Raw genomic sequence first — 14,423 nt, 5'->3', positions numbered from 1 at the left:
TGCTGCCACCTGTGAGGTCACCCCGGCAAGTCGGATCGCCCCAGTGTAAACGGGGTCTAAAGGCAAAACTTTTTTTTTTTTCTTTTTTTTTTTTTTTTCAGTTTTAGATAAAATAAAGCAGTGTTTCAGCCTTTTCTGTGCTTACTAAAAGTCAGCAGCTACAAAAAGTGTAGTTGCTAACTTTTAATAAACACACACTCCACTGTCCCACGATCCAGCGATGCGGCCGCCCAAAGCCTCAATCCTCTCCTTCTGCTCTCGGCGGCGCCGACATCACTAGTGTGGGCACCTGGCTGTGACAGCTTGCGGCTTCACAGCCGGGTGTGCACGGAGCATGTGCGAGTCACGCTGCGCGTCTTGATTGGCCGGCAATCTTCTGGGATCTCTGAATTGTCCCAGAAGACTGCAGGGTGGGAGGGGGAAAGGAGAACTTCCACTTGGGGGCGCTCAGAGCGGACGTGGTAGCGGGTACCTGTCAAAAATATTTACCCACTCCCCCCCCCCCCCCTCCCAAAAAAATGACATGCCAAAAGTGGCATGTCAGGGGGTTAGAAGTACTTAAAACGGAAGTCCCACTTTTGGGTGGAACTCCACTTAAGAAAGGCTTATAAACCCCTGTGTGGGCTTTTTTCGCCATCTGTGTTACATTGGGCATCTGTATGTGTATACCTTAATTTAGTTGATGATCTACAATATAATAATTTTTTGGGGTTTTATATTATATAGAAACTTGTTTTAATATTGTAGATTAGCTAAAATTTTGAGGTGTGTAATTTGATTGTGTTTAATGCCAGTCATTTATTGCCGCCTCCCATAGTACTTTTTGTTTCAAACCCAATACAGATAATTTCTGGGGTCCATTGTCATGCAGCTTCCTGTGATTGACACATTGAATTCCCCTGATAATCTGACATCTAGACAAAAGGAGTTAAAAGACAGTACAAGCTAAAAAGTAAACTGAATTTACTCAGCTTGTTAAATTGTGGACATAGAAGTAAGAAGTAAAAGAGAGACAAATAAAAAGCAGGCGGTGTAAACGGAGCACAGTACCTAACCTGAAAAGTACAGCAGCTATAAGTCACAGAATAGTGTTGCAATTACCAACTATTAAAGACAAAATAGAAAGCCTAAACACAGCATTCCAAGCACAAACCTTTAGGGTAGTGAATCCACATAAAGGTTCTTGTAAACTGCAGCTATTTTGTTTTTTGTATTAACACAAAAGCACAGAGGAATTTATAGGTCTCAAGTCTTAACGCACTTTCTGAGAGTGCCCTCCGCCTGCACTCGACAGAGCCGCTAGCAATTTAAAACCACTCTTGTATAAAGCTTTTTCCAAAACACTGGTGACTTTTTAAACCTTGAAGCGTAACTCTACTTTGTTGCAGATTCCTACTTTTGTAATTCTGAAGAAATCACTGTTTGTTCCTCCGTTCCCCTGTGCTTACTGGATGTAATGGGAGTGGTTACATAATTGTCAATCTGCTTTGCAGCTGCAGAGCACTAATTTCACCTAAAACTGCTCCCCCGCTCTCCTTTTCTATCCCCTTCTCCCCCCTACCCCCCCCCAGCACTGATATTGCCCCCCACCCCCCACCCCTCGCAAACTTGATCCTCTGCAGCTATGTTTAGAACCCGGCATCCCTCCTCTGCCATTTCCACAGGCTTTAGGTGCTTCTGGGCCTTGGAGGGGATTAAAGTTTGTCCCCCCTGCCAGTCCATACACCTACCCATACCGACCCCTGATCCATCCCTGCTGCTCTGGTGGCATCCCTCCTTCCCCTCCCGTCGCCTGACATGTTTACCAGCCCTCCCCCTGAAGCACAGTGGACCTAGGCAACGATCACTACCGATCGCTCCTAAGTCCACTAACAGCTGATCATAGTAAGCCGAATATTTACTATGTCAGACTGTCAGTTTATGAAGGGATAAGGAGTCTCTATACAGACTCCTTACTCATTCATGTAAAGTGGTGCAGAGAAAGGGACTTTTCGAAGTCCCTTTTTCTGTCGTCTCAAAATGGAGATATGGGGGTCTGTTTTAGACCTTGGATATCTCCCCAAAGACCCCCCCCCCCCAAAAAAAAGCACGCATATAGAATGTAAAAAGAAAACATGGCACGGACTCTGTCCAAACAGATCTGTGTGCTGATCCCTTCTGAGTAGGCGGATGACAGGTCCACGTCCACTAATGAAGAGCGGACTTAGACACAGGCCACTGTCTTCTATGGGGCGGTGGTCGGATGAAAACGGACCGCCTGTTCATTTCTATCTGATACCATCTGATCTGATCCGTCTCCCATCCATCTGTTTTTAGTGGGCCGGATCAAATGCAGTCGGGTGTAAACGGACTAATTTCCATTTCCATCAGCCTCTACATAGAAAACAATGGGTGGTCTGGTCTGAAAATTAGATATGGGCAGAGCTGATCGGTCTGCTTGTGTGAAAGGGGCCTAAGGCCTTGTTCACACCGGGCATACACCGCATCCCCCTATAGGGATGCACAGGTGTTCCGTGCATCTCTGTGCAGGCATCCCATCTATGTCATTTGGGGTGTAGCAACTGCACGAACAGAGCCGTTGCTCCGAATTTGACATCCATGTAGGTCCATGTGCATGTCCCTAAGCTCACACTGTCTGCGTTCGGGGTCGTGCTCCCACACCTACGCGGATGTCAGATTGGGAACAGCAGCTATGCCCGTGCAGCCGTTGCATCCCAATTGACATAAATGGGACTGCCTGTACGGGGATGCACGGAACACCTGTGCATCCCTGTGCAGGTAAACATGGGCCTCCATTGGCGTACACTTTAGTATGCCACATGTGAAAGATGCTCTAGTAGTAATTTAGCAGGAATTGTATGTTGTGTTTATGTGCACTATTAATAATTTTAGTGTATTTTTAGTGCAAATAGCAATAGGATGAACGTTTGCAATATTATTGCAGAGCCCAAAAAATCGGTAGCACTTTTTTTAATTCTGTATGAATTTTGTATATTTTACCATGTTCGAATCTTTCAATTAATTATTTTAGTGTATTTTTAATGAAAATATATTTTTTTGATAAGCATTTGCGCAAATTCTGTGTTGCCTTAAAAATCAGTAGCACCTTGTTTTTATTCTACTGGCCATGTGCTTTCAGAAAATATATGGTGTGGGGGGGGGGGGGGGTCTTTTACAAATTGTGAATGCTGTAAGTGAAAAAGGAAAACTTCCTTCTGATTTTTTTTTTTGCGTACTTCAGATTTTCACTATTTCTCAAAAAGGCACAATTTAAAATTTACAAATATTTGTTATTTATTAACTCAAAACAGGTTTAGCTTTTATATTTAGTAGGAACTTACAGGGATTTTGTAAAATTTGCTGTGTTTGTATTTGCTAATAATGATTTTAATGCATTTTTAGTGAAAATATTGTTTTGGTAAACATTTGCGCAAATATTGCGGGGCCTTAAAAAATCAGTAGCACCTTCTATTTATTCTACTGGCCCTTTGCTTTCAGAAAATGTATAGTTTAGGAGGGTCTTCTAAAAAATGCTGAAAGTTAAAAAAGGAAAACCTCCAGATTTTTAAAGAAATTTGGTTATTTATAGTTTTGGGGGTCTTTAACAAACTCTGAAAGCTGTAAGGGAACAATGAAAACCTTCAGATTTTTAGAGAAATGTGGTTATTTAAATGTTTGCATACATTCAATTTTCACCATTTCACAAAAAGGCACAAAATTTAAAAATATTTATAAATATTTAGTAGGAATTTTGTAAAACGGGCTGTGTTTTTATCTGCTAATAATGGTTTTTGTGTATTTTTAGAGAAAATATTGTTTGGTAAACATTTGCACAAATATCATTGTGCCCTAAAAATCAGTAGCACCTTATTTGTATTTTACTGGTCATGTGCTTTCAGAAAATATATGGTCTGGGGGTCTTTAACAAACTCTGAAAGCTGTAAGGGAAAAATGAAAAAGCAATGGAAAAATTGCAAAAATGGCGCCAGCTAAGTTGAAAAGTGGAGCAGAGGGCCTGGCAGTGAAAGGGTTAAGGTTCATCTTCGCCCAAGAACAAAAATGTAATATCAGATTTGGTCAACAATCTTGTGTCCTTGTTACTATCTGATCTGAAAGACAATCTGATCTGTCAGACAAAATTATCAGCTTTCTAACGATCTTCTGTAAACTACAAAACCACTTCCCCGTACTGTACTGGAGATCTTTCCCTAAATAAGTCTCGCTGCCCATCGGTAGATTGAAATGCGGCCAGTTCAGCAGACTGGCCAAATTTTGATCCATGTATGACCACTGAGTTGAACAGATATTGATCTACCGATTGACTTCAGTTCAACCACCCTGTTAAAAAAATTTTTCCACTTAATCCTCATTGAAGGCTATAGCCTGCTGCACTAGTCTGTGTAGTCTGATGGTGGGGGAAGTCTCCCAGCTGTCAGAACGCTTAGACACTGCGGGGTGAAATCCCACAACCACCTTGAATGTGTGAAAGGGGAAATCGCCCCGTTTTTTTCAACCCTCTGGTTGAATGAAAGCTCTGACTGTTTGGGTTGCCTTAGTGTTTGTAGTCCAAGTCAGGAGTGAGCAGCCTGGGGCCACAGATTACAGTACAGCGAGTGAGGTTGTCACCCTAGGACAGAAAATGTGTTACTGGCAGGCTCAATGGGGGAAAAGGGGGAAGCAGTAGAACTAATTTAGTCACCTTATCTAAGCTGCAGTATGTTAATTTATGTTTTGGGTTATAGATACATTTTCATGTTACTAATGTCTTGCATATCTCTTTGTAAAGAGGAAAGGATCGCTGCTACTTCCAACCAGCCCAATTGAATAAACTATAAGAAGTGGCCTCAGCCTACATGTCTCTACCACAGACCCTGATGCATTTGCCACCGTGGGCGGGGTGAAACTCATCAGGGTGTATAGTTTGGTGGAGACATGTAGGCTGAGGCCGCTCCTTATCATTTATTTGCCTGGGCTCGGCAGGAGTAGCAGCAATCCTTTCCTCTTTGCACTTACTAGCCCTCTGGATTGGTATCAAGATAAGCCTGCACCCCATGCTCTGGGAGACAGGGGTATACTTTGACCTCTACTTTACTTTAAGCGGCATCGAAGGCAAAATAATGCCCCGTACACACGTGCAGATTATCTGCAGACTTTTGTCTGCAGACTTACCAAAACCATATAATATGAGGTGAAACCTAAACACTTTCAATTTGTATGCAATCCGGCAGGCCCTTGCACTACATAGAAAAGGTAAGTCTGCAGACAAAAGTCTGCAGATAATCTGCACGTGTGTACGGGGCATAACATTGCATATTTATTTAGTATATTGCCCTTGGTTTTTCATGTCCAGTAAAATATACAGTGATGGGCCCAAACCCTGTTCTGTAATAAATTCCTTTTTATTCTGTAAGTTTAGGTAGACCTCAATACTGATAGTTTCTGATGTGCATCCAGTCCCGGAATCTTCCAGCTTTTTCTCAGTTTTCTCAATTTCCCAATAGTCTGTTGATCACCGGTCTCCAGCTCAAGTCGGGCCATTACTCATTATTTTTTTTTTTTAAGAGTAATTTTTTTTTTTTTTTTTTTTTTAAAGATTAATTGTATGTAAAAGATAGCAAATACAAACTGTAGTGAAAACGTTTTGCAAAAACAGGTAGCATGGCAATAAACAAAGTGTCCATTAAATACAGAACCATCAGAGAAAGGAAATTAATTATATATATATATATATATATATATATATATATATATTAGACCAGAACGGAAAAAAAAAGGGGGGGGGAGGAGGATACACATTTAAAGTATACATGGTGAGTTAAGTATTGTTACAAGAAGAGGAGGTACCACTCCCTTCAGACGCTATAGTGCATTCAGATTCTACCCAAAGAGACCAAAATTTAAGAATTTTTTTAGTGCATCCTCTGGCTTCATAAGTCATCTTATACATTGGGATTGCTTGATTGATTAAGGGAATCCAAAAAGGTATGTCAGGGGGGGATTTCAGGCCACCTCGTTTTACTTCAGTCTCTGACACCACATGTGCTGCCTCCATAGTTCTCAAAAGTTGCGTTGATCTTGAGATTTTTTAGCGGGAGTTTCTCTCTTTTACAGTAATGGATTTACTGCAGTGGATCATGGTGTGTGATTAATGTAAAGGTTCTGCCCAGCAAATAGAACTCCAGGGGTTCTACAGGGAGTGCAGAATTATTAGGCAAATGAGTATTTTGACCACATCATCCTCTTTATGCATGTTGTCTTACTCCAAGCTGTATAGGCTTGAAAGCCTACTACCAATTAAGCATATTAGGTGATGTGCATCTCTGTAATGAGAAGGGGTGTGGTCTAATGACATCAACACCCTATATCAGGTGTGCATAATTATTAGGCAACTTCCTTTCCTTGGGCAAAATGGGTCAAAAGAAGGACTTGACAGGCTCAGAAAAGTCAAAAATAGTGAGATATCTTGCAGATAGATGCAGCACTCTTAAAATTGCAAAGCTTCTGAAGCGTGATCATCGAACAATCAAGCATTTCATTCAAAATAGTCAACAGGGTCGCAAGAAGCGTGTGGAAAAACCAAGGCGCAAAATAGCAGCCCATGAACTGAGAAAAGTCAAGCGTGCAGCTGCCAAGATGCCACTTGCCACCAGTTTGGCCATATTTCAGAGCTGCAACATCACTGGAGTGCCCAAAAGCACAAGGTGTGCAATACTCAGAGACATGGCCAAGGTAAGAAAGGCTGAAAGACGACCACCACTGAACAAGACACACAAGCTGAAACGTCAAGACTGGGCCAAGAAATATCTCAAGACTGATTTTTCAAAGGTTTTATGGACTGATGAAATGAGAGTGAGTCTTGATGGGCCCGTGGCTGGATTGGTAAAGGGCAGAGAGCTCCAGTCCGACTCAGACGCCAGCAAGGTGGAGGTGGAGTACTGGTTTGGGCTGGTATCATCAAAGATGAGCTTGTGGGGCCTTTTCGGGTTGAGGATGGAGTCAAGCTCAACTCCCAGTCCTACTGCCAGTTTCTGGAAGACACCTTCTTCAAGCAGTGGTACAGGAAGAAGTCTGCATCCTTCAAGAAAAACATGATTTTCATGCAGGACAATGCTCCATCACACGCGTCCAAGTACTCCACAGCGTGACTGGCAAGAAAGGGTATAAAAGAAGAAAAGCTAATGACATGGCCTCCTTGTTCACCTGATCTGAACCCCATTGAGAACCTGTGGTCCATCATCAAATGTGAGATTTACAAGGAGGCAAAACAGTACACCTCTCTGAACAGTGTCTGGGAGGCTGTAGTTGCTGCTGCACACAATGTTTATGGTGAACAGATCAAAACACTGACAGAATCCATGGATGGCTGGCTTTTGAGTGTCCTTGCAAAGAAAGGTGGCTATATTGGTCACTGATTTGTTTTTGTTTTGTTTTTGAATGTCAGAAATGTATATTTGTGAATGTTGAGATGTTATATTGGTTTCACTGGTAAAAATAAATAATTGAAATGGGTATACTGTATATTTGATTTTTGTTAAGTTGCCCAATAATTATGCACAGTAATAGTCACCTGCACACACAGATATCCCCCTAAAATAGCTAAAACTAAAAACTACTTCCAAAAATAGTCAGCTTTGATATTAATGAGTTTTTTGGGTTCATTGAGAACATGGTGGTTGTTCAATAATAAAATTAATCCTCAAAAATACTCATTTGCCTAATAATTCTGCACTCCCTGTATAGCTAATTTGGTGCCAAGCATTACTTTACAATATTTACTTCTGCCTGTAATGCAATGCTGAGCGTTTATCTTCCCATATTTCCTGTGAGAGCACTGTGCGAACATTGACATTGGAGGCATAATAGATTTTTTCATAACACACTACTCCTCTTCGCTGGTCCCAATTGACAGCTTTTTGATGCGAGTATATTCTCTAAATTTTCAGTCAACATTGAATCATTATAAAATGAATATACAATTTATTTCCAATATGGGACATTTTGAGGCCCATGCAAGCCAACAATCAGCAACCCATATACCCCTATTCAGCACAAACCGCAAACTGCAGTAACCCAGAGCAACCAGTTAGTATTGACATTACTGAAGCCAGACTAGTAGTTGCTATGGGTTCATGTAATTTGTTTGCACTTTGCTCCTTTCACAGTTTGAGTAATTCTATTGGGCTTCCTTATCAATTCCCTTTACCAAATGTTAGTTAACCACTTGCTGACCGCCAGGAATACATATACTTCACAGGAACCGTAATGGGGGCTCTCACGTGCCCATTCGCCACAGGGAAAGCTGATCTGGTTTTATCTGTAGGTGCATACCTTGGTTCTGTGAATTCTTTTGACGGCCCTAGACTGGTCAGTATGTAACTTTTCAAACTCAATGTATATATTACTGTAAAAGAGATATACATGTGTATGTAGCAGTGCCCCCTAGAGGACTGCTGGATATAACACTTTCTGGATTCCCCTGGGTTACCCGTAGCAACTGCTTGCAGAAAGAATCACTTTAGGTACTTGGCTCAGTCAATGATCAGTCCAGGGGATGTTGTTTTGTAGTTTTTATTTAGAAGTGGGATACTCCAACTAGTAACTATTCACAGTATTGAGGGCATCTGACTTGAGGATGCGTCAAGGCCGCTGCTTCACTCTGCCACTGGAATGAAGGTAATTTAAGTGTTCCTACTTGTAATTCTCTTCAGGGTTCTAACTTGGCATCCCCTTTTCTCTCTCTCTCTCTCTCTCTCTCTCCCCCTCTCTCTCTCTGTGCAGCTGACACCCATCCACTGACTCCTACACTTTGGAATGGTCCCCTTCCTGGGCAGACCCTGGGCAAGTTGCTCTGTACTCAAGGACACTGTTTTTCCAGAGTCACTGATGCCCCCAAATCCACCAGCCAGCTTCTCTTGGACCTCTGTATTCAGCCACACACTCTGGTTCACCAGGCCAACTGCTTGTGACCACCATCCACTGCTGCAGAAGAGGAGACAGCCGCCGCCCTCCTTCTGGGAGCTGGCATCCCGCCCAAAGACGCCGAGCACATGTGTCCTTGGCTTAATATACCCTGCCCCATAATACACAGAGACAGCCAGTCTTTGCCAATCCCTGGGGCAGTAACAAAGCCTTTGTGTCACTGGCTAGGTTTCCTCCACTGTCCAATGTGCCTCCCCATTGGACACAGTGGGTACACTCCCTCAGCCCAGATAAATCGCACACTTAGAGCAGGCCTAACTAAGAAACCCTGCTCCCTGAGAAGCAAGGAGCATATCAATTTAGCCTGCTGCTCTGCTGTTAAGCAGACAGAGCCAAAACTAGTCTGCCTACCTAGCACCTATCTAGAAGGGTGTTACATACGTACATATAAAATATAATATAATATTTTGTGCAGATGTTTTGACTCTCATTCTCACTCTCATCAGTAATTTGTATTATACTTAGACATCTCTGAAGAAGAAAATTTTGAAACGCATCAGATGTCCTTGGATCTCTTTGATACACATACTTTGTGATTTCTATAGACATATATATATATTTGGTTTGACGTTGTTCTTAATCTCCATGTATATTGCCACATTTTTTGTTGTATTGTCCACATACATGTACTCTTTTATCTTTTTGTATATATAAAATTAAGTAATTTTTTATTCATGTACGTTCACTCCTTTTCCAAGTGTCCACATAGTCCCGACCCCAGAGGGTAATTTCTTTTTTGGTTCTATATTGGGTATGATGGCACCATATAACCGATGACCAGAATATTTTTTACCCAAAACTTTTTTTTTTTTTTTTTTTTTTATTTTGGAAGAGTGTTAAAACTAACTTATCACATTAATTTTATTTCTCATTTTACACAGCTTTTGCTTTCAATGTATGCTATGTACAGTACCTGCTAATTAACAGAGTTCTTTCCAATTACCAGCAGTTTAATTTCTACCCCCACCCACATAAAAATATGTATCTTTAGACCTTTATCTGCCTTTAAAGACACATATCTACATGTATGTAAAGCATACACCAATCAGCCATAACTTTATGACCCCCCCACCTGATAATGAGTAGTTTCCCCTTTTTGCTGTCAAAATAGTCCTAGCCCATCGAGGCATGGGGATTTATTTACTAAAACTGGAATTAGAAGCTGATTGGCTACCATGCACAGCTGCACCAGGTTTTGCACTCTCCAGTTTTAGTAAATCAACCCCATGGTCTCCACTAGACCTCTAGAAGATGTTCTGTGGTATCTGTCACCAAGCCGACGATCACAGATCCTTTAAGTCCTGTAAGTTGCCTCCATGGGTTAGACTTGTTTTTCCAGCACATCCCACAGATGCTCAATTGGATTGAGATCAGGAGAATTTGGAGGCTAAATCAAAACCTCAGACTTTGTGTTCCTTAAACCATTCTTGAACCATTTTTGCAGTGTGGTAGGGCACATTATTTTGCTGAAAGAGTCCACTGTCATCAAGGAATACCGTTTAGTGCAAGAGTGTACTTGGTCAGTAATAATGATTAGTTATGTGGTATGTATCCAAGTAACCTCCACATTAATGGCAGGACCAAAGGTTTCCCAGCAGAACACTGCCCAAAGCATCACAAAGCCCCTGCCAGCTTGCCTCCTTCCCATACTGCATCCTGGTGCCATCTCTTCCCCAGGTTAGCGACACATGCATCCGACATAATGTAAAACAGGTTGTGATCCATCAGACCAGGCAACCGTCATCATTGCTCCGTGATCCAGTTCTGATGCTCACATACCTATTGGAGGTCCTTTTGGCTGTGGACACAGCTCAATATGGGCACCCTGACTAATCTGTGACTTCAAGAAACTGCAATGCCCACTTTTTTCTGCTTTCAACACATCAGCTTCAGGGACCACATGTTTACTTGCGTAATATATCCCACCAACTTTTAGATGCCATTGTAATGAGATAATCTGTAGTATTCAATTAACCTGTCAGTGGTCATAAAGTTTTTGCTAATCAGTGTGCATCCTAACTGTTCAACAGATTTTCAGTTTGATGGCTATACACATGCTTTATATCTGTATATACAATCCCTTACCTCAGCTCATCCTCCGCATATGCCGGGGAAGCAGAGGATCAGCAGAGAAGGGCTCATTTGATTACACATGTTTGACCCTAGGGGCGATCTGCAGCGGATCACTTTTTAGAGGGCAATTGACAGCCAGTGAGGGGGCATTTTACCCCCAAATGTCTTGATTGTGGCATAGCCCTATTTGCTTGACTGGTTTGAGCTTGGGCATACAGTACTACCTACGCGATAGCATGTTTTTCCCACGTGCAGCTGTCCTTGCACGGGAAGCGGTTAAGAGGAGGTAATAGTGCGTCTCAACCCCTCTATGCTCTGGCAGTAGCCTGTCCCTTGGCATTCTCACCTCCAATGCAGGGCTGTGGGCTTTGAACTGGGCTTGATTATGTCAGAGAACCTGCATCCGTCAGAGCATAGGGGAAAAGAGGCTGTGGGTATCGGTCTTACATCCTAGAGGAAAACTGCAGAAGTGGCAGAATAAATAAGTAAAATCACTATTTGTGGTTCCTTAGCCATAAACGAGAATTTAAGCCTTGTAGTGTGGGGTAGCCCTACTGCAAAGGAAGAATTTTTTTCCTTTCCCTGCATTCCCTTTTTTTAATCGTTATTTTGTACTTCTTCCTTGTTTTTACAATTTTCACTTTCTCCTATTTGTGGTGTAATGAAATTTCTTTTGTCTATAGAGCACAAGAGTAATGTGGACTCCGCCACTACGTGAAAGCTTTTCATATCCATTCCTTGTTCTGCAGATGTTCCTGCTTACATACATCTTAAGGTACGGACCTTTACAAATATTGGGACAGAACAGATCACAGAAAACTAAAATTGTAGAAATTGTAATTATAAGCCTAGTTATAGGTTTAAGCCCAATTTCTGAACTATTGTGTGGTATTTAGTACAAAAAAAAAAATGTATTCTTACAACCTTTTTATTTGGCAAGGGCTATTGTATGATTGTAGCATTTCCTGTTCATGTATGAAGGCATTGTTTTACTGTTGCTGTGGTCATTTGTCATGCATTGTCACCTTGCCTATTCACAGCAAATTCAGGGTCTGTGTAAAGTTCAACCTCTGACTTCTCCAGCTCTCTACCAGTACAGCTTCTTCCATCCCAGCTGCCACCAGATTACTCAGTATCATCCAGTGTTGGAGCACAGTAGGAGCGATGATGTCACTCCTTCCATTCAGTGACATCCTTTCTCCAATCTTGGCCTAAAGGAATTCTCCACCATGTTCTTTAGAACTGGGTATTTTTCTTTAGTTCATTGACGGACACAGCCCTCCAATAATCCTGACTTTAGTGTTCTATCGCCTCCTGCAGGAGTAGGACTAGGCAGAACAAAAAACTTGGCTGAGCCCATGGGCCGTCCTCAGCTGCTATACAACCCCCTCTCTGCTATAGGTATTCCGTTTGTTTCTGTCTAGTCAGGAGTAAGGACCTAGGCTCCCTACTGGGATCTCTTGGTCCTACCAGTTTTTTCTCATTCCATGCATCTTTTTGTTTTTTTCTCCTGGGAGAATCTACAACTGCCAGGCTGGTCGACGAACTGGATAATCTAGATCCAGTGGTCCCCCCAGTCCAGCCAGCAAGTGCATGCAAACCGCAGCTATGCACAAGGTCGGGCGCAAAATAGCCACCTGGATAGAGGCTGACCTGCAAGTTAAACGTCTTGTCTCGCATACAACTGGGCGCTGGTCCTAGTCGCAGCGTTCCCTTGGCTGACAGCTCCCCCACTTCCGGTGCAAGTTCTGTCTGGAGCATTACTCGCACCATGGATCGGTAAATACAGTCCCCCCTCTCCCCCTTTGTGCGGTTTGGGGTGAATGGGAGAACCCTCCAGGCATGGTCAGGCCTGCCTGCAGGTTTCCCCTCTTCCCCACTCCAAGCCCCTAAGCCAGGATCCCCTTGTGGCCCATCTCCCCTCACATTCCTCCTCGTGGGGTTTCCTTGTCCCTGAGGGGCTCTGTTTGGTGGGTGGTCTGGTACCGGTGTTTCATGGGTCTTGCCTGATGTGGGGTGTACCTCCCATGCAGAGGGTGCAGGGGAGCCATTTGCTAGCAATGGATTATTTTCTCCTCTCTTCCTCTCTGTGTTTTTCTTTTCCCTGTTGGAGTGTATGGAGGCCATTTTGTCGTAGTTTTTGTCTTCGACTGGGGGGGCATTTTGCATTCATCCGGTCCCTGGGCGGTAGCCATGTTTTTGGAGTCTGATGTCACGACGGCCATTTCTCCTTAGTCCGACATGGCGCTGGAGAGGTGCCTGGGCTTTTGAGCCCTCCCATTCCTCTCTCCTGGATACATAGCTCGGTGCACACATCTTGCTGGCGTTTTGAATGGCGCTCCTCCAGTGGTGGTGAGTCCTGTGGGGTCCCTCTTTCTGCTACAAGGTTTCACTGTCCTGACTGGGGGATCCATTGTGGTGCCAAAAACTTTCCTTTTCTTTTTTGTACTGCCGGTCTCCCTTATTCTCATGGAGCCGCAGGGTCACACCTCCCCCACTAATCCTCTCCTGGAGGTAGCAGGTTCCTTGGAACCCCAGCTTCCATTTGATGCACTGAGAGCGACCCTAGAGTCCTTTGTGTCCCGAGTGGAAGTGGTGTGTGGGCAAAGACCTAGCAGGAAGCATCCTCCGCCTTTTCCTGCTGAGTCTGTCTCCTCAGATTCTGAATCTGGTTCTGTCACCGTGATTGTGGCCGTCCAGTGGGGCGATTCCTCCACGGTCGCAGCAGCGAATGAGAAAATGCTGGTGGACGCACTCGTTACTGCATTGCGTGAAACTTTGAAAATGGAGGCAAATGTGCCCACGAACGTTGCTGTCCCTTTTGGTACACACAAGCCACCTCTTACAGCTAAGGTGTTTCCTTATCTTCCCTATGTTGACAAACTTATCTACAAGGAGTGGAGGCAACCAAAGCAACCTTTTGCAGGCCCCAAACATTATGCAGTACGTTACCCTTTCGAGGAATCATTTTTAACCTCTTGGAGCCGAAGCCTTTTTCTGACATATGTTACTTACAAGTTAAAATGAGTATTTCTCTATCGTTCATTGACAGACGCAGCTTTATGTCTTCTTAGCCATTGGGTTATGCTCCTCCCATCAGGAATAGGACACTAGGCAGGAAAAAGCTTTTACCACGCCTATAGGGCTGTCTCTGAAGGCATAACCCCACACACTCTGCTTCAGCCCTTAGTTTGTTTCTGCCTAGTTTAGGAGTAGGACCTATTTACCTGCTGGGACTTTGATCTTAGCTGTTATTTTTTGGGAACCTTTTTTTGTACTTTATTCCTGAAGTAGAGTTCCTGGAGAACTACAAGCAACAGCCGACTGGGTTTCAAACTGGATTTTCTAGATCTTTAAGGTCCCGATGGATG

At 43.1% G+C, this 14,423-nt stretch overlaps 1 protein-coding gene across 1 annotated transcript in view; it reads left to right on the top strand.

Annotated features, from left to right (window-relative positions):
• DPY19L1 (dpy-19 like C-mannosyltransferase 1) overlaps positions 1 to 14,423 on the top strand; it is a 137,138-nt gene that overhangs the window by 66,726 nt on the left and 55,989 nt on the right. Inside the window, exon 9 of the mRNA XM_082258752.1 lies at positions 11,736 to 11,827. Coding sequence (XP_082114878.1) covers positions 11,736 to 11,827 — 92 coding nt within the window. The remainder of the gene's footprint in view (positions 1 to 11,735; positions 11,828 to 14,423) is intronic.

This window comes from Pelophylax lessonae, assembly GCF_965119305.1.
Source record: "Pelophylax lessonae genome assembly, chromosome: 5".
In the NCBI taxonomy this organism is placed as follows: Eukaryota; Metazoa; Chordata; class Amphibia; order Anura; family Ranidae; genus Pelophylax; species Pelophylax lessonae.
Note: the sequence above shows the minus strand (reverse complement) of the source record. Positions and strands in the feature narration are given on the sequence as shown.